The 27381-nt window shown below is 33.3% G+C and overlaps 3 protein-coding genes across 4 annotated transcripts; 1 reads left to right on the forward strand and 2 right to left on the reverse strand.

Moving 5' to 3' along the window:
• Positions 1 to 8084: 8084 nt before the first annotated feature.
• Positions 8085 to 20133, reverse strand: LOC140040377 (proline-serine-threonine phosphatase-interacting protein 1-like). Of its 2 annotated transcripts, XM_072086268.1 has the most exons (12): positions 20039 to 20133; positions 18750 to 18827; positions 15480 to 15580; positions 15102 to 15179; positions 14135 to 14339; positions 13684 to 13828; positions 12810 to 12889; positions 12061 to 12159; positions 11545 to 11641; positions 10816 to 10956; positions 9792 to 9865; positions 8085 to 9170 (listed from the first exon to the last, which is right to left on the reverse strand). In XM_072086268.1, the coding sequence occupies exons 2-12, from the start codon at positions 18774 to 18776 to the stop codon at positions 9018 to 9020; spliced, it is 1200 nt and encodes a 399-aa protein (XP_071942369.1). In that variant the 5' UTR covers positions 18777 to 18827; positions 20039 to 20133; the 3' UTR covers positions 8085 to 9017. The 2 variants fall into 2 exon arrangements, with proteins under 2 accessions (XP_071942369.1, XP_071942370.1); XM_072086269.1 differs by lacking the exon at positions 9792 to 9865 and having other exon boundaries at positions 9012 to 9170.
• A 561-nt stretch (positions 20134 to 20694) lies between these two features.
• LOC140039623 (protein NCBP2AS2 homolog) lies at positions 20695 to 22606 on the forward strand. The gene is made up of 4 exons (XM_072085242.1): positions 20695 to 20817; positions 21350 to 21383; positions 21469 to 21541; positions 22419 to 22606. The coding sequence occupies exons 1-4, from the start codon at positions 20798 to 20800 to the stop codon at positions 22583 to 22585; spliced, it is 294 nt and encodes a 97-aa protein (XP_071941343.1). The 5' UTR covers positions 20695 to 20797; the 3' UTR covers positions 22586 to 22606.
• Positions 22607 to 22702: 96 nt separating this feature from the next.
• On the reverse strand, positions 22703 to 24921 carry LOC140039622 (large ribosomal subunit protein uL14). The gene is made up of 5 exons (XM_072085241.1): positions 24896 to 24921; positions 24138 to 24221; positions 23758 to 23886; positions 23330 to 23443; positions 22703 to 22940 (listed from the first exon to the last, which is right to left on the reverse strand). Exons 1-5 carry the CDS (start codon positions 24906 to 24908, stop codon positions 22858 to 22860), a joined length of 423 nt encoding a protein of 140 aa, XP_071941342.1. The 5' UTR covers positions 24909 to 24921; the 3' UTR covers positions 22703 to 22857.
• Positions 24922 to 27381: the final 2460 nt, after the last annotated feature.

The raw sequence follows: 27381 nt of genomic DNA on the forward strand, positions 1-27381 counted from the left end.
ACCTCCATGGTCTGAGCATACATATGCGATAAATATTCTGTTCTTGATTATACCATGGAGTAGTAAACACCATGAGTATACGAATCGTACGAGTCGAATTTTAATTGTGTAATTATTTTGTCACCGGCTACTATATATCTTTCAACAAATGTATAATGATAGTCCAACATTCGAGTAGCGAGAGTCCGAAGATACATACTATGATGGAATATTGCAATACGTGACAATTGTGACGAAGTAGGGGACGTATAGTTTGAAAATGAAGAAGACGACATTGCGGCGTCAACGATAGCATCTAATTGTCTACGTTATCTCCCATAACTTACCTCTTATTTTAGATTTTTAGTTTATTTCTTATTATGTGAATGCTTTTATGTCAGCGGTACACTGGTTTCGGTTTTTTCGGTTACCGTCTTCTAATTCGCATACGCGAAATGTGTAAATCAACCTGTGCGTGTAGATGCGTACACCAAATGTACGTGTGGGCAGGGAAACTGAGCGATTTATATTATGTTTCAAAAGTCAAATAGAATCCGTAGAATGAATTGATTTGTGCCTGAGACGATATATTATTGTTTTGATGTAAAAAATCTGTCTCAACACAAGCTTCGGATAATTTGCTTTGGACAACATTATTTGTTAATATCGAATCGGTTTTTTTTTTACTTTGTTGGGTAACAAATATTATTTGGTTATGTTTATGGATGATGGGGTTTGGGACTTTCAGTAGCTTATCTTTACCAATATAATTTGTTTTATTATTAAAACCGTTTGTATCATTAATACAATTACTGTCAGATAAAAATAAGGTATCCAAGGTCAACGGCTTACCATGGTTACAGCGCGCCTACGTCACAAAAATACAATACGCTTTTCCTCCTGTACGCTTGTTTATATACGCGCACAACGTACATCCGGTTTTGGACGCAGCGCTTCTGTTGTAGCATTGCATAGTTAGTTCACCAAATAGAAACAATATTGCCGAATTATCTACTATAGTTTAATTTATAATAATATTTATTTTTACATGTTATTTATAGATTTAATTACTAAGTCAGGTATATAACGGCGCCGCTATGTCGTGCCCAAGTATCTATTTCACACATATTTAAAACAAAATTGATGCGCGCTTAATGATTTCACCTATAGAAAAAACAATTTCACCTTCTTTGATATGCAAATTTTGTAATAATGCAGACAGCAATAACAACCATTGTTAAGCTTCAACTTTAATTAGACAGCTATTCATAGTAGGCATACATAGTTTCTGTAGGGCGTGGAGAAATACTTTATGGTATAGGCCTACCCTATAACCTAGTCCTATGCACTATTAAAGTGTCGTTTAAAAAAATAGTGGTAAAGACGTTTTGTCGCGAAAAAGATCTTTTCTTTCCTGTAACATTTACAGTGTACATCCAATTCGCCCAACTTTGAATCAAACATTTGAAAATAAAATCCATTAAACAGTAACACAAAGTTATAATTTCACGTGTCTACAAGCTAGATTAAGAAACACCACGACAGTCTGCCAGCGGCAATAACCTGGTTAGATATCAAACACTTATTCGATTTAAAAAATCACATTTTCCAAATATTAAAATGTAATTGTTTGTACATACTATAAGGAGAAATCGGATTCTTATAGTGTCTTTTATATGATTTAGGTTGTACACAGCATGAAACTGAAGTATGAAAGTTACCAATACTTATCAGATACTTCCTGTGCGCCGGTATACAGTTACCGTGAAAGTATTACTTTATAATTGTTGCTTTTAATGGTTTTAAATAGGAAATTGAAACAAAAAGAGGAATTATTTATTTCCCCCAAACTGCATTGTTCCATGTTTGTGTGGTTAATTGCCATGGGCTAGTTTTCAGCAGCCGATCAGCAATACCAAAACTTGTGCGTTTTGAATGTTTTAACTTTCGATATTGTGCTATATGATATGATACATTGAAAATGACAATTATAAAATTATATTAAAAATGTTATCCGACCCCTGTTTTTCAAGTTATTTCGTGATTGGGCAACGTTTTGTTCATAGGACTAGGTTTCGTAGATGAACACAAACGTTTGGTGGGCATATGGTGTTTATTTTGAATGTACCGCAGTCAAATTATTAGCGCCGCATTGAAACCTCGACAAATTAAAGCGTCGCGGTGTTGATCATTGTACTTCCTGAAGTCTGGTCTCAGCGGAGTTGAGCGTTCATCCTCTGGCGTTAACGGTATAGACTTATTATTCAACTCATTATCACCATCAAAAACACCGAAAAGTTAAAGAAATTACTAATAGTAGCAGAGTGTACTATTCGAACTTGAGAATCGGTTCCACTCATCCAAATCCTGTTAATGTCGCCACGAATAATATTATCATTGCTATGATTTTAAATATGTAGTTGAATAAAGTTCAATAACTTTTGCTATCCTTGAATAAAACTGTTAACCATGTTTGTATAACATATCATCATTAATAACAATGCATTTAAGGCCAATTCTTTTGCCCACACCAGATTAGGGATTTGAACTCCTCGAATAAAATGAGGGTATACTGTAGTTACGAAAGTAACGTAGGCCTGTATATTGCCTTGAACCATACTCTTTATTGCGTGGATGGATGGATAGTCTGCTGTGTTTTAGATTGGTAGTTCAATCAGTAATTTCACTAAATACTTCGCTTCAATAACTCACGAATGTGTTGTTATTTGCACAATTCAATCTCTAATAACATAGTCAATAAAGGTCGCTGAACTATTATCGCTAATTAGCTTTAATACAAACAGTATTGAAAGCTAATTACCAAGATACATAACTAATAATATATAGCCCCTTCACTTAATTACGTTCGCAATAAACAAAGTATTGCATTTTTCATTCGTTTTGGTCTGTTGGTAGATATCGCTCGTTATGTGGGGACATTCATGGCGCCAGAATCGGACACGTTTCAGTCCCCATTACACATACAACTTACTATCATAGAATGATTGTACGAACTCCCCCGTACCGTAAATTGGAACTATATATTATGTGAAAGAAGTCATTTATTGCGTAAACTCCCCGGTAAACTCATTTTGGCGTTCCATAATTAAATTTCATTTTGAGTTTGTAAAACTCCCAGACTTCCCACAATCACCACACTTTCTGTTTCATATCAAACAATTTAATAAGAGTCACCAATCTTAATGATAATACTTTAATACATCCAGTCAGACCATGGTCTCTGTATTAGCGATTTTATGCAGACGTAAATTTACAACCGTGGGCGCCATAATTAAAATGGCGTTGATCACTTGACCAATGCTAATTAGTCAACGCATTTTTATTATTAAGTGCTATAAACACTGTCCAGAACTGGCGACTAGTGTCCACAACAAGCGAGCCGGATCGAACGCCAATAACAATGATTAAAATCAATAGAAAATACATATGCCGCCTAAAATCCATTGTCAGCAGTTGGCTTATTATTCTTTCGTTGATGCCAGTCACGTGAAATAATAAATTATAATTATAACTTTAATTAAACTATTATTAGGTAATCTTCATCCACGCGACTGCCATGTCCCAGTTGGGACCCCTCCCCTCCCCCACCAAAAAAAAATAAGAATAGGACACGACACATCACAAGAAACCAACGAATCACATGATCGGACCCTCCTTCAAGGACCACCTCTATTAAAGATTAGAAGATAACCATAATTACTCATATTAATAGGGTTCTAAAATTCTTTAAAAAGTGAGCTATTTCTAAAAAGTTATTCAGCTTCACTTTATCTCTTTCTAGAACATCAAAAGGATGTTGTTTTCTCAAACTTCATCTCATTTATTACATAATGCTGACATTACATAACAATTCTATGCGTAAACCTGTCTGCTACTTAATGTATATTCTTCAGTTTTTCTTGGAGCCTGACTTATGAACATTGTCGATTCCATTGCAATGTTATCTCATTTTCATGATCCTATTAGGTCTCTATTCATATAGGTTAATGTAGCAGGTATTCGTTCTTACTTCGGCGCCAAGCTTTCCCAAAATGCCAATTATGTTACCAAATTAGAAACGAGCCAAGAAAATAGGAGGCCGTGATTTGAATTCAAATATATCCAACGAGCTCGTTGCAATATGTGATTTGTGTCGTGTTTGTTGTCAGATCGAAATTTTAAATCAAGATTTTAATTCTTAAAGCAGTATACAGTTACCGGTGACTAATTCAGTATAATCACACTTAATATGCTTCAATCGCATGTTAAAACTATCGTCATCTTAACTTTCGTAAGGATAATCCTTTGAAATTCATCCATAAAAAATGCTTGCGTAACCATAATTTATGACCATTTCAAAACATAACTAACCAGGTAAATCAATAACATCAAGAAAACTTCTGTAACATTTAATGACATTCGTTCCGTTCCACCCCTCCACTAAACCCCTATTCTACTTTCACGTTCAACGAAAGTGTTCGTGAAAACTGTTAATTGAGGATAATTCAAATACATGCATAAATATTATAATGGAGTAATATGTAATTTGAAATATACATAAAATTTTAATATTATAATAAAGTTACCAAAATTAATATTTTGTAATATGTAGGCCTACGGTATAACACATTTTAATATTATAATAAAGTTATCAAAATTAATATTTTGTAATTATACATAGGCCTAACATATTTTAATATAATAAAGTTACCAAAATTAAACAAAAACAAAATTAATATTTTGTAATATGTAGGCCTACAGTTTGTAGCCTAGTATTTTGCTTTAGTTTAGCATAAAGGAAATCATAAAAGGGCTCGTCCATAACATCGAGCCTTATGGGCTAGTCCAGCATTAATAGGTATTACGGAGAAACTAACTTACAATATTATTATCTTACGTATTTAAATATATAAAAAAACTGAGTGCGTCTAAAATTAATTATAAAAGATATAATTTTGCTTTATATCCGAAATGTCTTTATTTCACATCTATTAGGATGGAGAGGATTAGACAGGTTGGCTTCAGACGATTAATTGCAAGATTACGTCTCTAACATAATTGAACATTATCATTAAAATAAACTACATTTTAATCCTTTTGGCATAGATACTGAGACAAATTTACAAAAGCGCGCCTACCATTCGTTTGCAAGATTTGCTTGGAAAACACATTGGTACGTTACAGCAGCAGGGCGAAGAATTACAGCTACAAACGATATTCTTGTCGATATTAATAATGGCGCCAAAAAGCAGACGATACATATTTTGTAGAAGAATTGATGGATCATCCGAACTGTTGCCTGTGATTGGCTACTAATTCCGTTTAAAAAAATTGGTAAATTTCGACCTTTTTTTTTCTCGATATAACTGGTTACTATAAAATAATTGACATGCGCAGAATACATTATTCGACTCTGCGCATGTTAAATATGATATAGTAACCAATTATGCAAAAAACTAAAAGGTTCGAAAATTTGGCAATTTTTAGGAAATTTCGCTGTAGACCTACTATACTAAAGAGATTTTTTTCAAAAAGTAGGCAAATTTCGACCTTTTCATATATATTTCGATATAACTGGTTAAAGCATAATTGACATGCGCAGAACACGTTATTCGAAAATTTCCTTGTACTATAGCACAATTAACATGCGCAGAACCCATTAGTCGACTCTGCACATGTTTATTATGCTATAGGAACCATTTATGTCAAAACTGGTTACATAGCACAGTTGACATGCGCAGAACCCATTATTCGCCTCTGCGCATGTTTATTATGCTATAGTAACCATTTATGTCAAAACTGGTTTACTGTAGTACTATTGACATGCGCAGAACCCATTATTCGTCTCTGCGCATGTTTATTATGCAATAGTAACCATTTATGTCAAAAAATAAAAGGGTCGAAAATCGGCCATTTTTTCGAAAATTTTCCTGTGCTATAGTACAGGGTTTTTTCAAAAAATGGACAATTTTCGACCTTTTTATTTTTCAATAAAACTTGTTCTATAGCACAATTGACATGCACAGAACCCATTATTCGCCTCTGCGCATGTTTATTAAGCTATAGTAACCATTTATGTCAAAACTGGTTACTGTAACACTATTGACATGCGCAGAACTTATTATTCGTCTCTGCGCATGTTTATTATGCAATAGAAACCATTTATGTCAAAAATAAAAGGGTTGAAAATCGGCCATTTTTTGAAAATTGACATAAATGGTTACTATAGCACAATTAACATGCGCAGAAACCATTAGGGATTTTTCAAAAAAAGGCAAATTTTCGACCTTTTTCTTTTTCAATAAAACTGGTTACTATGGCACAATCAACATGCGCAGAACCCATTATTCGCCTCTGCGTATGTTTATTATGCTATAGTAACCATTTATGTCAAAACTGGTTACTATAGCACAATTGACATGCGCAGAACCCATTAGTCGACTCTGCGGATTTTTATTATGCTATTAGTAACCATTTATGTCAAAACTGATTACTGTAGCACTATTGACATGCACAGAACCCATTAATCGTCTCTGCGCATGTTTATTATGCAATAGAAACCATTTATGTCAAAAAATAAAATGGTGGAAAATCGGCAATTTTTCGAAAATTTCCCCGTACTATTGTACATGGATATTTCAAAAAATTGCAAATTTTCGACCTATTTATTTCGATAAAACTGGTTACTATAGCACAATTAACATGCGCAGAACCCATTAGTCGCCTCTGCGCATGTTTATTATGCTATAGTAACCATTTATGTCAAAACTGGTTACTATAGCACAATTGACATGTGCAGAACCCATTAGTCGACTCTGCACATGTTTATTATGCTATAGCAACCATTTATGTCAAAAGTAACCACTTTTGACATAAATATATATATAGCATAAATATAGCATAATAAACATGCGCAGAGTCGATTAATGGGTTCTGCGCATGTCAATTGTGCAATAGTAACCATTTATGTCAAAAAATAAAAGGGTCGGAAATCGACCATTTTTCGAAAATTTCCCCTTTTTTACATAACTGGTTACTATATCATAATTAACATGCGCAGAGTCGAATAATGGGTTCTGCGCATTGTGCTATCATAACCACTTTTGACATAAATGGTTACTATAGCATAATTGACATGCGCAGAACCCATTATTCGACTCTGCGCATGTTAACTACGATATAGTAACCAGTTATGACAAAGGGACGAAAGTTGGCCTTTTTTAGAAAATTTTCCTGTACTAGGACTATAGTATAGGGATTTTTTCAAAAAATAGGCAAATTTCGAACTTTTTATTTTTCGATATAACTGGTTACTAAAGCATAATTGACATTATTCGACTTTGCGCATGTTAACTACGATATAGTAACCAGTTATGTCAAAAAATAAAAGGGACGAAAATTTCCCTATACTAGGTCTATAGTATATGGATTTTTTTCAAAAAATAGGCAAATTTCGAACTTTTTATTTTTCGATATAACTGGTTACTAAAGCATAATTGACATTATTCGACTTTGCGCATGTTAACTACGATATAGTAACCAGTTATGTCAAAAAATGAAAGGGACGAAAATTGGCCTTTTTTCGAAAATTTCCCTGTACTAGGTCTATAGTATATGGATTTTTTCAAAAAATAGGCAAATTTCGAACTTTTTATTTTTAGATATAACTGGTTAGTAAAGCATAATTGACATACGCAGAACACGTTATTTGACTCTGCGCATGCCATACATATGCAGAACACGTTATATGATTCTATATATTTCATAAATTGACAAAATTCAAACCTTTCTATTTTCGACAAAAACTTACAACAAAACACAATCACATTGTGATGTTTATTTGACGTCCATGTTATTAACAAGAGAGCTACAAACCTTTTCAACCCAATCAAAGTTGTCTTTAATATTGCTAAAGAACTGTAATACTTCAAAATGTTTAGTCTATAAACATTTATACCTATAATATCAAAATAACAGCATACGACGAATTGATAATACAGTATATCATATTAACTCTCTATCCATACTATTTTAGTCTATTACAAGCTAGCTATATGCCTATTTAAAGAAACACAGTAGATGGAATAAAATGGACACATTTTAAACATTAAAAAAACATAAATTTCTATTTATTAATAAAACGTGTGTCCTATTTAATATACATACAGCCGTCTGTTAAGACTGCCCTTTAAATTTAGAATTTAATTATATTTTTTCTAAAGTCTAAATTACAATGATAAGTATAAATAAATATTATTTTCTGCTTTGTAGTTTGTAAATCATCACAATTGAGCTCTCAATAGCAAAGTTAAAAGCGATCTATTATTTTTAAAAATGTCTACAATTATCGAAAAAGGTATTAAATCACGGCCGTAAACTCCACACTAATTGCACAGTGCTATTACTTTTCTCACTTTTAAAACAATAACTTTACTATTTTCTGTTAGTATTTTATAATTATTAAAAAAAATTTATTGTGAATCACATTCACAGTAATTCTAATGTTAAAATAATGGTGTATAACCATATAAAACTTTATCAACCAAAATATAACTTTTATTTTAACTTTGGGCCTGCCCACAAATCAGTGCTGAAGCCACAAGAATTGAAGTTGTGCGGTGCGTCGTAAGAAAAGGAACAATTCCCCTGTGCAGGCCACAGAGGCCTCTGTCAAATGTGGTCAAGTTGAAACCCTACCAACCGTACCCTGGCCCTGCCAGTTATGTAAAACTCAGCACCCCAAGACATTTATTATATGTCTATCTACAAATTATTAATAATAATATAAAAAGATGATCAATATACAGTAACATAAATTACATGAAAATTCACAAATAGATTGTTCTGTACAAATTTGTCCAACAAAAGTATTATTTGCCTATTTTAAAATACAGATTCATTTTTATATACAGTAAATTTTAAACTTGATCAATATACAAATATCAAATGTCCAGAGCTGCTTTAATGTCACACAATAAAAATATAACAAATAAATGTTGTTGGAGTATTTCTTTCGTACACTTGTACTAGGCTTCAATCTATAGTCTTGTACCTCCGTTTGTGTCAGTTACCAGTTCAGTGAGAATATAACCTTTGGTACCACTTTCATTCTTTGCCAAAATGTAACCATTTTGTTCTCTTTCTATAACTGTTAACAGTTCACCTGCGCAAAGACTTAGTTCGCCTGGTCCCTGAAAACGAAATTAACAGAAATAAACACTCAAATGAAGGCAAATAAACAGCCTAAAACGTCTCACGGTATTTGGTGGTAGAATAAATTAGAATCCTTATTAAGGGAACACCTTCAGGACCATTAATATCGGTTTATATTAGTGTCAAAACCTATGTTTCCCATTTTACAGGAAAGTATAACTAAATAGGGGTTCCTTAATGACTGTTTTAGACAACTTACAGTATGCTTAAGCTCTGTCAACACTATCAAAATTTATGTGACAAAAAAATGTGATGTGCCTATATACGATGTCATGTTACTACCATATTTGGCCACATAGTGTAGACAGAGCTTTAGTGTTCCTAAACATGCGAAGCTAGTGCATTACAAAATCCATTAAGCAAAAAACATAGTATTTCAACAAATATAAACATTAGTTTAAAGTTTAGTTAATACCTTTTTAAAGCTCTGTCTACACTCAAACTTTATATGAAAAAAAATGTGTGAAGTGCCCATATATGGACATGATGATGTCACATCACTACCACATTTGTGTATATCACTACCATATTTGGGCACATCACACATTTTTTTGTCAAACTAGTTTGATAGTGTAGATAGAGATTTATGGTATACCTACCTGTGCTTGGTAGTCCCTTTTTGCTTGAATATACTCACAAGGTAGATTTGGATTCACTGAAGCATACATGGGATCTATATACGTCACATGAACGCAAGAATTACTATTGTTTTGTTGTTGCAAACATGTTATTCTTGTTAATTATTTAATACAGTATATTATTAACATTTTATTGTTAATATTCATAGCTCATTTTTGTTACTACTGTAGCACAAAGTAAACTAAAAAATAGGAAGTACAGTATTAATTATTTTGTTTATAAATTAATATTCTCTAATGTAAATATTTTGATTGCATGAGTCGGATGGTGGAATCTTCCACTACCTCGAGGAAGAAAGGTTGTTGAGATTGTATACAGGGTTAGTAATAAAGCGAGCCATGAATATTTAAACTTGTATTTGCATCACATGATAGTGGTGTTAAAAATGACAAATGAGTCAATTATGCAAATCAACAGACAATTAGTAATGTGCCAAACAGTGTATACTACCAATAGCTTAATGACCCATATAAGACAATTGAAAAGATGAAAACAATGGTTGTTGTCTTATCTTTCTGATTGGTTTAACCATGGAGAAATCAGTTAGCTGATTTCTCCATGGTTTAACTAACTGGGATGAGAGACACTTTATAAACCATAGAGGGCTCTATACTTTTTTTGGGGAGGTGTGTGTGTGTCAGTAAGCTATTGGTACTAACACTAGTATTATTTTTACAGTACTGTATTATTTTAACAATTTATTTCATACACATCCAACAGAAAGTACAGGCCCGTAGCCAAGGGGAGGGGGTTTTATGATTTGAGCAAATCCTCCAATTCTGGATTCAATTACAAGATGGATAAACTATATCTCATTTGTGTCACAAATCACAACCCTGGCACTAGGTCAGGATTGAACCCTGGCACTAGGTCAGGATTGAACCCTGGCCCTTGGGATTAAAAGGTAATAATGTTAAACATGCATCGAGCTACAGCTCTACTATCAATTCAACATCACAAATTGATTATTTGTGTACTATTTACCATCTATAGATCCATTTCGTGCAAGCAGTCCTCGTTGGATTGGAACAGGAGGCTGACCTGATGGCGGCGCTGGTCTGGGCATACGGCTACCGTTTGAGTTTCTTTGACGGTCTCGATAGTAACATTCGTAATTGATTGGAGCTACATGAAAATACAATTTTATTATGAAAAAAATTAGATTAGAAAAAGAGTGGCCAAGCGGTTAAGACAGTTGTACCGTAATTACGTAATCATAACATCGGCAAGGGTTCTCACTCGCTCAATGGTTCTGGTGGTAGAACGAGTCTTCTCGGATAAGGACTATAAACTGTAGGTCCAGTTTACACATCTAGAACCTAGTACATCTTTCGAGAGGGGGTTACCCCGGTGTACTAGTACATCACAGCCACTGATCATAACTGGGCTCTATGGGAGACCTGTCTTTGACTGAAGAGGTTGCCTAGTATAAATAAAATAAAATGATGTTCTTGTCTATTACCATGTGAAATGTTGCCAGCATAAAGCATCTTTGTTTTAAAAAAAAAAATAATTGAAAATGAACTCTATTTTCATGTCTCTTCTGTATATTTTAAAACATATCTGACGTCTAAAAGGGTTAAATTCTTCAATGGTAAAGGTTTGTTCCGACTAGAACACAAGTAATTTGACAGTGGATGCATATTTTTTTATATTTACAATTAAAACAGTCTACATTGGTATGGTTGTATATGACAATTAAATCAATGTTACCAGGTTTTGCTGATCCTGTTCTTTTAGAATTGATAAATGAATCAATGTCTTCTTTATCACTGCATTTTTCTAATGAGTCCCGCATTCTTTCATAAAGCTGAAAAAGAAAGGAATTAAACTTACTAAATTTCCATGTGAACATTAAAACAATGTTAATACACAGAGCAATGCCAATATTAATAATAATGAATTGGAAAAAAGTCAATGATGTACCGGCCTTCGGATGGGACTTTGTGATGTTCAACTTTACATATAGAAACTGTATCATCAGTTTACATACTATATTACTATACTGGTGATGGTATAAAAAGAACAATTTTGCTATAAACACATGGTCTAGGTTACAATAAAGATATTTTATCAATCTTGAAGACATTTTCACATGCTAAATCATAAACATGGTTAGAGAAATCAACTACATTTTAAGCCTCAGGTATATTAAGCTCACACCCTTCTAACCATAATTGCACCTAATCTTATGCTTAACGAGAGTGGATTAAGTATGGTATAGAATACCTTGTCATCTGTACAGCACTGTATTGATGCTACGTTGGTATATACCCACATACTGTTCCGTAAATATTTTATTCTGTCTTGTTCAAGTGCTTGTGTTTTCTGAATAAAGAAAACCAAATGTCATAATTAGTTAAAGCTCAGCAAGCTAGATCCTAAGGGTACATACTACTACATACCTTTACCATCAAATTGAATGGACAAAAAGTATCAACAATAATTTGTGTGATTGATACTGCAATTGTGTACTTCCAAAACACTGTCAAAGGTGTCTGGAACAATTAACCAATCAATACTGAGAGAATTACATCATCTCACCCCTACCTCCAAACACCCACTCTTCATATCATGTATACCTACATGCTTAGTTAGTTTAGTTTTTTTATTAGTTTTCCACAAATAATACATATATTTTCTTAATAAATATTTATAAATGTGGATGGTGGTCACAATAAGTCTAGATGTAAGCAGAGACCACCATTAACAAAATAGAAAAACATTACAATAAGATTACTGAACAATAATTACATAGAAACATAAAGATAAAATAGTTTTTGACATATATGTGGCTGTACATGTAATAATTCAGCTGAGAAGGGTAATCCTTTAGTTTTAAAACCCAATAAGTTGGTGATGTTTAGTGTGGAAAGTATAAATGTTGTGTGATACAACATGCATGACCCTTCCTCCCCTCCACTCTGTCGTCATTTAGGGGTCCCATTCATGCGGGTTAATAATTAAAGTAGTCTTACTACACAGAATGTCGCCATTTGCTTCTCCCAATCTTTTCTAGTGACCTCCAGAGCATCTACTGCAGCTTTATATTGGTCATCTGAAAGGATCAATTTTACTTCAAGTTATGAAACTTTGTGAAATGTACATTGAATAAACTTGACATAAAACACCAAAGCACCAAGGACTGGCAAGAGTGAAAAGTGGTTTATTTCCCATGACAAAGATAATATGCTCACACAAATAAAGCTTTGAAACGGATCTATAAACGGTCTTAGCGCTTAGCCGGCTATAATTTGTGACGTAGCAAGTAGTCTTTATTATATATATATATATTTGCTATACTGCGGTCTAACCTGTAAATGGTCTTTAAAATTAAAGCCTACTTGAAGGAGTCTTAAAACAGTCTTAAACCTCTCTTTTTATTGCTTTTACGTATTATTTTTCGTCAAAGACAACCACTTAAACAAGTTTTAAGTGTTAAACCAAATAATAACGGTGATTTTATTCTTATATAGGCCTAGAATAGATTTTCTTGCATAGAAATGTACATACTGTTATGATTGAGAATTTAACAAGCGTGACGAACATTACCTTATTTGTTGGTATTCTACACGCAAAGTACGCCCTCAATTTGTTACTTTACGCGGTCTTATCTAAGACTGTTTTATAGCAATGGTCTACAGGGTGGCTTTAGTAAGACCATCTATCTGATAAAGCTGACTTTAATCTGTTTTATAGCAATCCGCCCAAGGAGTTAAACAATCTTAGAGGATTTGAACCCAAGACCCAGGGATTGGTATCCAAGCATCCAAACCACCAACTTCCCCTCAATATATATCATTGTCTGTAATTTATTAAATTATAAATATTTCTATTGTTTTGTACACAAACCTGCAATTTCTGCATATGATCGCGTCTTATCTTTTTTATTTGTTAGTTTTTCAATTTCCTTAGCATTTGGCGATTGTCTGGCTCTAAATGCTGATTCCTCAGCCTGATCGGCTTCTTTGCACTTTGATTCATAATTCTTCTTGCTCTACAAAAGAATATCTTTACAATAATATCTCAGTATTAAAAGCTTGCCAATTCTAAATGATCTTTACTTTAATGTCTCTGACAATCAAGGTTTAGGTAAGTAAATCTGAGGGACACTTTCTTGTGTAACAAAACCAAAAAGTCAATAAATGTTTTAACACTACAGTCAACTTTTATTCAAGGGACATCCCTATCAAAGGGCCCTTTTGTTGGTTGTTCTACTTTAGATACACACATTCTAAAGCACACCCTCTATAGTAAATGATATCACACACAAATTAAAAATTACGAAAAAAAAACACCTTACATTTATCACCCTACTGTAGGAATCTTTTTTTTGCGATTGCATCTTCTTGACAAGCTCTTCTTCCCGCTTTCGTACCTCACGTTGCGTTTCACGAAATTCTTCAACCTTCTTTGCTTCTTCTAATAATCGCTGATGCATGTTATTGTGAGAATTTCCAATTGTTTCTGTTTGTGCTATGACCTCATCAATTGATCTCCGTAATGTACTGCAAGAAATTAGAAAAGAAGGAAGTGTTGTAGGTGTTCAGGAATGATACATATTTATTTTCATGAATAAAGTGTAATTTCACACATAACAAATTGATATGCTCTCAAATTTCATAATGTTAATTCATGAGGTGGGATCTAAGGGATGCTTTTTTATACACATATATATTGTAAATTTACAGGCATAAAAGAACTCTTAACCACTGTGCTGTACTGTAAATTAATAAAAGTCCTCCCACACCCCCCCCCCCCCCCCAACCAAAATTCAAATTGGAAACTTCTGCTTGACATCGAATTGTTCTCCTCTTAAATACAATACAAAAAAGTCTATAAATGTGTATGTTCACAAAAATAGGGAGTGCCTAAACACACAAGAAATGGTTGTTTGCAATTGGTTGTTAAATATGGTACTTTTAAAATCATTTGCCATCTATCTATGAAGGGCCTATCAGAGCACAGCAAAGTGCAAAAAAAATGAGGAATTTCTAAGAATTAACTAATTTAAAATATGTATATCTACAAACGGTCATAAAAAAACTGTACAGTTTGGTAGCATATTTCATTCTGAAACCATTTCCTGTTTATATTTCAATGCATTATTGTGAAATTTATAATTAAGCACAAAAAAGAGCCAATCATTGTGAAACTAACAGTACAGTAGATGTTGTTTGATTAAAAACAATAATATGGAAACTAGACTTGTTTCAATTTACAGTGATTACTCCAACAAGATAGATAAGATAATCAAGATGATTACAAACCCATCAATTTCCTCCTTAAATGTTAATTTTTTAGTTAATCGTATTAAGGTTTGAGCGTAGAGTTCTTCAGCCTTTGCCCTGAAATGCAATAATTTTAACATTGTTACCACCACAAGAAAAAAATAATTCCAAAAATATTTACTTAATAATAATTGTAATAAGTAATGTACAATGGTTAAAAAAACAAATAGACTTTAGTCTTAATTGTACTGTAAACAGCAAAATGAGGAAACACTGGTCCAAGTAAGAGACTCCTTGATTGGTCTATGTGCTGCAAGTGGCCATTAATCGAAATGTGTAGACACTGGTCCAAATAAAGCGGACACTTGTATAGCTATTAAATAAATTTAAAGTATAAACAATAAAATTGTACATTACCTTTCTTTTAAAAACTTTTCATATTCTTTACAAGCTTCTCTGCCATCGTGAAGTCGTTTCATTATTATGTCAAAACCCACAGTACTGTTAAACTCCACCTCCTAACAAATATAATATATTACATAATAATATAATAAAATAACAGCAGAACCTTAAACACCTGTCTACACTAATAAACTTTATGTGACAACAAAATGTGATATGGACATGAGGACTACCATATTTGGGCAAATAACACATTTTTTGTCAAACTAGTTTGATAGTGTAGACAGAGCTTTACATATACAGTAACGTATGAAAACAACATTGTCATCTTAATAACAGATCTAAAAAAACATTATTTTAAAATAGAATTTATATACGATCAGAGGTTTTATGCTGTTGCATCAAAGATGTTTACAGTATTGGTTTATTCATACATACGTATAACACAATGTCTATAGGAATACCGTGTTGCCTCAAACAAATTATTTCTATATATATTGAAATGTACTGTACACATTGTATTGATAAAGTACTTTCTTCGTAGTGGTGCATTGTACTACATTTATATACATTTGTATACAATAACCAGTAAAAGTGGATTCAAATGTATTTTCAGGAAGTTATTCTCAATATTATAAATCATTGAACCATTCCAGGAATACTGTAGTTAATATAAAACTGGTGCATTTCTTATTAAAGCTGAAATAATTCATTCTAAAAATACTATATAAAGATATATAGTAGTACATTTGTTTTTTCAATCAACATCCGACACTTACATAATGGAGAATAGGCCTAAACACAATGAAAACAAAAAGAAGATAAATTTAAAAGGTTAAATGTAAATAAATGAATTAAACCATCTACAGTAGGTAATAAACTAATAAATCAATTTTGAAGAATATGAAATCTAGAGATTTAGTAAATGTCCGATGACTCTAAGTTGTTAGATTTTTTTTCTTTTAAAGATTTGTTCAGCGGGAACCACTGTTAGTATGCTAACTTTGATTGATATACGCATTTAGACTAGAGGCGGCTTTGTCCCGACAAACATTTAGGTCCGTTGTAATCAAGTAAAATCAAATAAGCGTAGTATTTTTGTATGACTGTATGCTACAGGATGGATTTCTACCCTCTCACCAAAACCAATACAATGGTCTAGGTATACTCGATATATTGTTTTATCAACATATAGGATTAAAACTGTTAGTAATCTTATCAGATACAGTAGGTAGAGTTTTAAGGACGTAACAGTATGCTAATCACAATAAAAGGATGCATTGTTATTCCACATAATTGACTCTAAATGTTTGTTTTATCATTTGACATTCAGAAATTAATTTTCATTTCATTTCCTTCAAGTCAAGAATACTTAGCTCAGGATATTAATTGTTAAAAGACATTATTAATTGTACTAAATGAGAGATGAGGCGGTAGATATACAATTTACAACATTTAACTGTACATCAGTAATTTTTTTTAAAGTTGGCTATCTTGTTAAATATTAAAAAATGTAATCCATCCATTTCTGATGGAATACATCAATCAGATTCATATATTAAATATCACTAATACAGTTGTATAAGTGTTAATTAACGATTTTTTAGCTGAATACACTCAGCAAAGGATATAAAGATCTATCAGTATTATCTGGCAGCGGCAAGAATGTATTATTTTTCGTTTGACCATTGTAACATAATAATACAAATTTGCAAATAGTTTTCAATTATACCACAGTTTGTATTAAAAACTATTGAAAGTAAAACTGAAAGTTTTGATTAGAATCACACATCATCATCGGCGACAACTTTAAGTTGCACTTGCATTTCACTTCTATTTTCTGGATAAATTCAATCAATGGTCCACTGATATTATATATAATTTGAAAGGCAAATTACTGAAAATAATGACAATGCTGTGGCTGGATCTCAATGGAGCTATACAAAATAAAATAAGCAAAAAGATGAATGAAAACAATAAGTAAAACAGCCAGAAAATGAACACCTTAGCCCAGGGAGTTGTAAACAACTCCCTGCTTAGCCCTTCATCAGTGCAAGTGGTATGAATGATATAACAAGAACCTATAATTTACAACCCAGAATAATAATACCATAATTACAGAATTTTAATATTTACATTTCCCATATTCTGTTGTTTTATAGTAGTAAAGATGACTACAGTCATAGTATTAGTTGTTGCTTTTGTTTAACAGTAAATATAGATTTTTAAATATGGGAAGCAAAACCATTTAATCTTAATTGCGTAGCAGAACATGTAAAAGGGGATTGGCAGAGGAAAACCAGGGCTTCCTGTCCAGAATCCTGGAGTTTTAAACCCCATTATATATATATATATGTATATATCATACATCACATGGCCATTGATTTCTTTTTTAATGTATTAAAAAAGAAATCGCATTTCATTTTACCACAATTATCATTTACAGTTGGATGAAAATTAAATACAGGTAGTATTTGTTTTGAGTTTAGTTTAAATATTAACCTGTCAAAATGATGACAAAATAAATTTTAAACCAAAAGATAACCCATTTTTTGTCTACAAAGGGGAAATGAAATAGAATATTATTAATATATAAAAGGCTATTTTTGACAATGCAGATATTAACAATACATCAGGGTCTGTGTAAATATTGAGGACACTGATACAGTACAAATTATAAAATAGGTACGTACAGTACGTACCTATTTTATAATTCGCTCAATATAGGACTACTGTATTATATTTACGCCAGTCTCAGAGGGTTTTTTTTCCTCTTGTGTGGCGTTAACCACTATTTATTCATTTGATCTTAAACAGATAAATACAGTTATTGAATATTTCTGTGATAATAATAATAATAGTCCAATAGTTTAGCTTTTAAAGCCTAAGAGTGTTAGAATTTGAAATGGGTTTACTTTATCCTTGTTATAAACAACAAATTGTACCTTATAGTATATTGTGTATAAAGATATAAATGAGAGCATATTATAGTATCTTTGGACTTTCCCCGAAAGGAAACGAGTTGTCCATTTGGTAATAAAAGTGGGTTTGGATTGGATGCAAACCCACGTGTTTGTGTGTAATGGGAAGTCATATAAAAGAAAGGGAAATCTATAGGAATTACAATACTGCTGGAAAAGATTAATCAAGTTGAAACTACAGTATATGTGACACAGTATACCATTTAACACCTTTTCTATGATAATTTGTTTCTTGGTTGTTTTAAAGTTATAGATTAAAAAAAAATAATCATTTGGTTCACTAACAAAATAAAGGTATACTTACCCAAAAATTATCTACAAAACGAGCCATCTTTTAGATTTTTTTTTTCTTGCGAAACTGATCTTGAATTTCGATATTAACCTGTTATGGATAAGGAGGAAATGAAAAATATAATAAGAAAAGCACTCTAAAATTGTTTATGTTTAAACATTATTTTAACAAGAAGAATGACCTAATTATCTTTACTAGTAGGCCTACAATAAACGAATTATTTCAGAATAAGGCCAGGGGAAATATATTGGTTCTTGTCAGAACCTCTCAAATTTCGGCGCAGGATTTCAGTAAACATTCATCACCGGATTTTAATTGTGAAACAATTATGCGTCACTTCAGGGTCGATGGCATAGGTATGTAGCAGGCTAGTTAGATACCAGGTTAAGCCTACATTTTTATTTTTTACTATCATTCCAGTAGGCCAACTTATATCTTGAAATAAAGAGATGAAAGTTGAAGTTCTTTAATGTGGTGCCAACTATCTATTTCCCAAGGCCTAATGATCAGAAAACATTCAGGGCATGCGAAACAACATAGCATTATGTATTTGATGAAAGAACCAAATAGCAATTGAAATACATTTTCAAATAGATGTTGTTTTTAATAGGAATGGGTGAAACCTGCCAAAATTAATAAAAATAAGATTTAACTTTGGACAAGACTGTTGTATTTAAAAAAAAGTGGAGGAATTATTTCAAATAAATTCTAAATAATTCCTCATGAAATAACACAATCTGAGACGTGACCTAACCGCACTGTTTATTATTTAATTTGTTGACCATTCACCTTTAAGTGGATTTTGAGTGCCACTTAAAAGTGAATGGTCAACAATTGCAAAAAAATATTGAGAAAATAAGAAAAAATGAATTATATTTGGCTTATTATAATGTGTGTAAGACAATTAAATTATAAAGTAATAGAAACATAGTTTGGCCTACAATCATACAGTCACTGCAGTACTGAAAATGGTGTAGAGTAGGCCAATGACGACACTTAGTTATCAAAAGTCACACTTTTGCGTCAAATCTTCAGCTTTGGATAAATGAAATGTTAGATCCCAAATCAGTGAATACATTTATGAGTCTCTGAAACCTGTGCAGGTCAGGCTTCACCCCACCGGTTTGCCTGACTTAAGGTATTTGTTAGGTAGGTCACTAGCCTACTGTTTAGTTGACCAGAGTATATTGAGGTCTCTCGATAAAGCATCGTGCTTAACAGCCAGCCTAGCAAAATTAACTTTTCCGAAATAATTATAGTATTACAGGCTGTCAGCGAGCATCAAAGTAAAACATACTTACCGTACATATTTCTTCACTAACTAGGCTACCCAATAATCGATTTATTTTTCACGATCGTCTGTATCTCTTTTGGGAACAAGGAAGTGTGCACTTAAAACTTTCAATGACGTCTGCGCATGCGCATTTCAAAAGCAACTGGATGACTTACTTTATAATTATATTCAGTACATCAGACAAAATGACATTCTTTTTTATTTTACTTTCTAAATAAACTTAAAAATTACATACGATTGGATATGTTTCTTTAATACTTAAAAATTACAAACAATAACGATTTTATATGTTTCCCTAATGTTGGTTTTGTTGTGTTGTTGTATGTGTGTTCTGTACTAATAAATAATAGGCCTAGACTCAATTAATGATAAACGGTATGCCTATATAGATAAAATATAATAATGGACGAAAGTAAAACTATTTTATGTTTATATATATATATCTATATAAATCAGATAAATACGGAAAATCAATCAGTTATAGTAATACAGTAAAATAATTATTATATTATTCCATAGAGATATTATAGTGAACACCGTATAATATCTCTATGATTATTCTAATCGATAAATTAATTCAGTAAAAACTGCGGTGAGCCCTCTATCAGCAGAACCATAGAGCGCCACCACCACAACATGTTTTTATGATGTAAAAGGCAAAAAGGTGACGTAATTCTAACTTTCAGCGCTACGTACTTAATAGGAGGTTTCTTTGCTCTCTCTCTGGTGTGGGTAGGCCCTGGCTGGGCCTAGAGTAGAGCATACAATGATTTTCAGAATTTTAAGGTATTTATAAACCATACACCATAGTTTATTTGCGTTAGTTGTACTAAAATATACAACACAGTCTACATAATAGGCCTAATAATATAAAATATAGGCTAGGACTAGGCCTAGGCCTACCTAGCCAGCCCCTCTAGCTAGCCTACTAGATAGAGAGAGACTAGCTAGAGAGGCTAGTTAAGTTAGGCCTACCGTTCGTATCGTACTAAAAACGTGAACTCTATTCAATAGAATAGGTGGTCTAGGCCTAAGCCTTTCTAATCTAAGGGCATATCCTGGACTTAGTAGACCTTGTACTGTAGCTACAACTACAGTACTACTGTAGCCTTCCTATGCCTAGTCAAGTCTACTACTCTAGGCTAAGGCCTAGCTAGAGGGTGAGGGTGAAGGCCATCCCATCATTGGCAATATTAATTAGCCTAATTATTATTAGGCTTTCTTAGCTTATTGTTTATAATAATCAATTAATATCATTTTGTTTAATTGTTGATGTATTACTAATGAATAATTTATATATGTCTTTTTATTTTTCCAGGTATCTAGTTCACAATGAACAACTTATAGAAAAGGTATTTTTTTACAACTAAAAAAACTATTTTATTATAATATTCAATGTTTGCATTTTATTTACCAACAATTTCTTTAACTTTACAGCTCTCGGAGTCCCGAGTAATGAGAAGGGTTGCACAGATGACTGTTTACTCCATGAACAAGGCAAATGAAATAGGTATAGACCATGGCAAACAAATAGACTATAGTTTTTGTCAGCCTGCAAGTGAAGTTCATCTATTCTTTTTTATCCCCCAAGAAATAAACACAGAAATGGAAAATCTAACATTATCAATTTCTTAAATAATTTCTTTGTTACTGTATATATTTTACAAAAACCGAATTTCTGTAAGCCTACACTTGCTAGGCTGCCATTTACCATCAACCTTCAGATGATGTACTGAAATCCTTCACCAAAATTTTGAAAGGTGCCGATTAGAACCATAATGTAGTACCCCTGGGATTACCATTTATAAACACATTGCACAATCTACTCTTCCTGCAAAACCAGTACAGTATTTTCACCCTCACCTTGTGTGAAATAGCGAAAATGATGGAGTGGAAATAACTGTATGCTACCCTTGATCATTCGTCGTGAGCTAATTTCCCTAATGTAATTTCCGTAATCAAAACGGTACTGGGTTTGTTCTACTAGCGTACAGTAATACAGTACTTTGGACAATAACATTACAGTAATACAGTACTTTGGACAATAACATTACACACAGTACAGTAATACAGTACTTTGGACAATAACATTACACACAGTACAGTGATACAGTACTTTGGACAATAACATTACACACAGTACAGTGATACAGTACTTTGGAAAATAACATTACACACAGTACAGTGATACAGTACTTTGGACAATAACATTACACACAGTACAGTGATACAGTACTTTGGACAATAACATTACACACAGTACAGTAATACAGTACTTTGGACATTAACATTACACACAGTACAGTAATACAGTACTTTGGACATTAACATTACACACAGTACAGTAATACAGTACTTTGGACATTAACACACTTGTATCATTTTAGGGCACGATGCAATAGAGAAAGTGGCCGAATCCGAGAGCATAAAGAAGTTCTCCGAGACTGAGCCTCAAGACGACAATAGGATTTCATCTTTTAGCAGAACATTTATGAAAGAAATGCAAGAAGGATTAAAAGAAATGAACGACGATATACAAAAGAAAAAGCATTGAATAAATTATTGACAAAAAGAACATTGTATCCGGGAAGAGTGTTTCCCTGATTGTATATAGACTCACTGTTATATTTTAGTTTGTAATGAAGTGAAATAAAAAATAAAACACAAAAACTGGAGTCTTGTTGGTTTTTATTTATCTGGTAATGGTATTAAATTTACAATAGACCAAGTAGTGTTTGAAGAGTGTATTTAAATACACACGACGTTGACAGTTTCTTACACTGTACAGCAGGCTGGAGTGAGGCTGTTTTTTAGATAATGTCGATACTATGCAATACTACTAGCATTGCTAGCAATTCTAGGCCACATGTCAGCACATTCTTTACATACTGGTCCTGTGATTGCTGAACCTGAAAAATAAGTAGTTTTGGTCATAAATTCAATTAAACATTTTCTTAGTCTAACAAAAATGTTATCGAATACATTTGGCAATAATGTTTTCCAAGAAAATGATAAATCGGTCAATATCATTAAAGGTTGAACATTTTTTATGAACCTGACAGGGATTGAGTAGTTACTGTAGGTGACAAAATTGTCCTTTGCTAGCTTTATCAACTGTACAGACTCTTTGGGCCTAGGCTTACTTCTTTTCTCATGGTAAGTTGGTTTCATGGGCTAATTATTAACTTAGATGATTAGGTCCACCAACTTACCTGGGTAAGTAAGCCTGAACAAGCCCATTGATGTAAAGACGAAGAATGGGAAAATTCTTCCAATAATTAAAGTATTTAATATTTACCCTTCATTTCTCCTTTGGGATTCACTATGACCCCCGCATTGTCTTCAAAGTATAAAACGACCCCATCACGTCTTCTGAACGGTTTCCGCTGCCTTATGATGACTGCAGGCATTACTATTACAAACAAAATAATTGTCATTAATGCAACTTGTATTTGAAATCATGTAATTAATCAAATGAAATATAGGTAGGTCTAGGTTAGCCTCTACAAAAGGATGGCAGGCATGGTCTTCTCAAGCATAGCCATAGCTTTTGAAAGAGGGAAGGAATGGGAATAGGATATTATTACAGTGCCGAATTCTACATTTCAAATTATGATTTGCTCATATTTATTATTTACTTTTCTTGTCCCTATACTATGCATTAAAATCCTCAAACACAAACACACATTGTACAATAAACACAATGAATGGTATTGATTTAAATACCTTTTTTTCTGAGTTCTGGTTTTCCTTTTTTAACTGTTGCTATGATCATGTCACCAGAAGCAGCTGCAGGCATTCGGTTTAAACGACCTTTGATACCCTTTACAGCAATTACATATAGATTTTTGGCTCCTACGGGAAAAAAAATGTACCGATTATATATATAGCAGATGAAACCAAATAATAATAATATAATATAGCTATTCTTTTTCATGCTAAAAGAAATGAAAATACAATTGTCCAAGGGGAAAGGATTTTTTTGTCTTCAGGTTTATCTAAATAGGCAAAGAAAACACATGTAGTAGTAGTACTAGTAGTCAATATTAAAAAAAAACTATTTTTACATGGTTGTAAAATATTATATAATTGGAAAAGGCACCAACCTGTGTTGTCGGCGCAATTAACAACAGCTCCTACTGGGAGACCCAGTGAAATACGGAACTTGGACCCAGCTGAACCACCTCGTCCTAAATAAACAACAAACAAAACAGAAATTTATGGATGGATTAAAACATTTTTATTTAAATTAACACAAGATCGGCTGTGCTTACAATCGATGTTATGAAATACAACTATATTTATTAAGATTGGTTTCTGTTTAGGCTAGTAGTAGTCACGTAGTGGGCCTAAGGTACTAATTACTATTAATAATTATAATATTCATTAGGCATATACACTCACTACCTAGGCTACCCCTTCTACTACGGAGAGGAACGGTTTGGCCCTGGAACGATTCCGCCCGGATGTGTGCTTACTTTATTTAGGCCCTAGGCCTAAATGTAGTACTCTACGCGGGTCAAGTTGAAGTGGTGGCAGTTTTACTAGAATCATAGACTATGAGAATAGAGATGATTTAGGCCTAGGCTTACGCAAGACTAAACTAAAGCCTTCAAACACAATAGTAGTACGTTTTGCGATACCTGTACTACTATTGTGCCACCCATTATTGACAACAATGATCATACACGACTAAATTTATTCAATCATAACTCGAAAATATATCTATCTTTCCTATAAAAAAATATACACAGTATATTCATAAATCTATAGGTATTTCATGTAGGCTCAACGTTAATAAATACAATACACTTATATTACGATTTTAATGGATTGGTTTCAAACATTATTTCGTAGTACATACCTCTCTTCGACATTTTGGATGAAAAGGTCAAACAACTTTAGAGGGCGCTATTTTATAGTAAACAACAGAGCCATAATGGCTCTGGTAAACAATTATTTACTGTTACCAAAGAAAATTCTTTGCTGTTAACATATCGGAGGGAGGTATACCTCCCTGTACCATATTATGGCAGGCCCGTAGCCAGGGGGGTTTTTTATGTTTCGGGCGAACCCCCCCCTTTACAGCGAATCCCCCTTAACCAACTGCGAACCCCCATCCCCGACATGCCCAATACCTCACCCTCATCTCCAAAAATCCTCCAAATACGTGCCCCACAGTACAAAAAGTTGTTTGTAAATTGAAAAATTCGTAAACTTGTTCGTGAACCTTCTTCTCTGTATGAGCGTCAACTAGTGATACGTGTCTGTAAATTTCTAAAAGCTGCAAATGAATTGCCGATTTTAACCTGAAAAATAAATGTTTGGTCCCTGCATGTAACATGATATTGACGCGTCTCATAGCGAGCTGGCGCACGAACGATTCGTACAAAGGACACCGCCAGACAACTGCGTACCTATAATTGTTTAGATCACTGGCAGTCAGGCAGCATGCATAAAGTATATAGCCTTCCGACGTACATCAGTATTTATGTGTGACTATGAAGTATAATGTATCATAGAGGATTATAGTGAATATTAATATTTTACACTATAATATCTATGGTATCAAGTACTGTAGTTCACATTATGGCATCCGATTATTTTTTTCTAGACCACCAGCCGATACGTATTAAAATGTATCAATATCACCTATTTACATATTTATATCAGGGGTGGCGCCAGGATCTTCCCGACGCGGGGGCTACATTCCCCGGCGAGGGGGCTATGCGAGCGAAGCGAGCATCACTAGGCTGGGGGCCAGGGGGCCGCCAAGGACCCCCGGTGGGGGTCCAGGGGGCGAAGCCCCCGGAAGCAACGCGTTCTAGCGTCATTTGAGGTCATTTTAATCAGATTTAGGGTAGCCATTTTTTCCATTTTTTATAATGCATAAATAAAATACTGCGTGCAAAAAAACGATGCGCGATGACTGTTTCAATCCATATTTTTCAATTTAAAAAATAAAAGTTCAAAGAAAATTTAGAAAAATAGAGTTGGAGGTCCCGGAAATTGGACTTAATATACTTCTAAACATGAAACAAAATATATAAGTCCCTATCATGGTTGTGACTGAGCTAAGAAATGTTTGAAAAATAGAGATGTTAGGTCCCGGAAAATGCACTTCTTGTACTTCGAAATATGACCAGCTTTATTGTTGGGGCTGAGCTAAGAAACTGTTTAAAACTAGAGCTGCAGGTCTTCAAAAAATTGCATTTTATACTTTGGAAACATCAGGCCTAGAGGCTTAAAAAACGCAAGCGTAGACCTTTTTCAGTCGGGGAAATAAGTTTATTCCTCCCAAGTGTATGCGTGCGTACTATCTGGACTTCCGAGTGGTGAGAAATTCATGACATACAGGACATTGAAAATGTAATAACTTAGCTATAATAAGATGTTGGCTAAGCGAAAATGGCATGTTTTTTTGTTTAGTAATGGATGAAAATTTTATTTTAGGTGCCCCACGGTACAGAAGGTTACTTGTAAATTAAAAAATTGGTGAACATACGAACAATTAACATAATTCGTTTTTGCTGTAGAGTGTAGCGTACGTCGACGCAGTACACGACGTAACCGTCAGTAAACTTCGCCTGGAAAATAACTACAGTACATATTTTGGTCCCTGGATGGAACATGATATCACGCGTCTCCAGGGGCGCAGCCAGTAAAGAATTAAAGGGGGGGGGGGGGGGGGGTCAACCAATATGTGAGTATTTTGCGAGCGAAGCGAACAACCATGGGCTGGGGGCCAGGGGGCCGTCTAGGGCAATCTAGATCATTTGAATCGGTTTACGCACACACAAATATGACAATGTTAACACTAATAAACTGAAACAAAAGAAAACAAAAACAACTCTCATTTTCATTACAGAACATTTTTATATTCCAGGCTGCCACAGACAAACACTTTTTTTCTTGCTTGTTTGTTGATTTGTGTAGAGAGGCTGTAAACTCAGAGGAGGAATTATTTGAATTCCTCCCTTTTCACCAATACAAAAGTTGCATGAAATGAACGTAGAGATGCAAAAGTTTGAAAAAAGAAATTAGAATGATAGCATGGAGGGAGTGATATTATTAAATGAGAACCGTAAGGTTAGAGTTCATACACTGTGCAAGTCCAAGAAGCTATCTTGGCTCCGTGTGTATGTGAGACGCTTATCATACCCAGTACATACAATATTTTGTTTAAAAATATACCTATTTTGTTCGAATGTATAATATAGGTGATAGCTTATACATAATTGTAATAACTAACTTCTAAATTATTATCATACATTTTAAGTTAGTTACTATAACGGCGCTCTTGACATCGCGTGATGCATCTTTAAACATAAGTTTGGAACATTCTTCTTG

This window comes from Antedon mediterranea, chromosome 2 (assembly GCF_964355755.1).
Source record: "Antedon mediterranea chromosome 2, ecAntMedi1.1, whole genome shotgun sequence".
NCBI classification, from domain to species: domain Eukaryota; kingdom Metazoa; phylum Echinodermata; class Crinoidea; order Comatulida; family Antedonidae; genus Antedon; species Antedon mediterranea.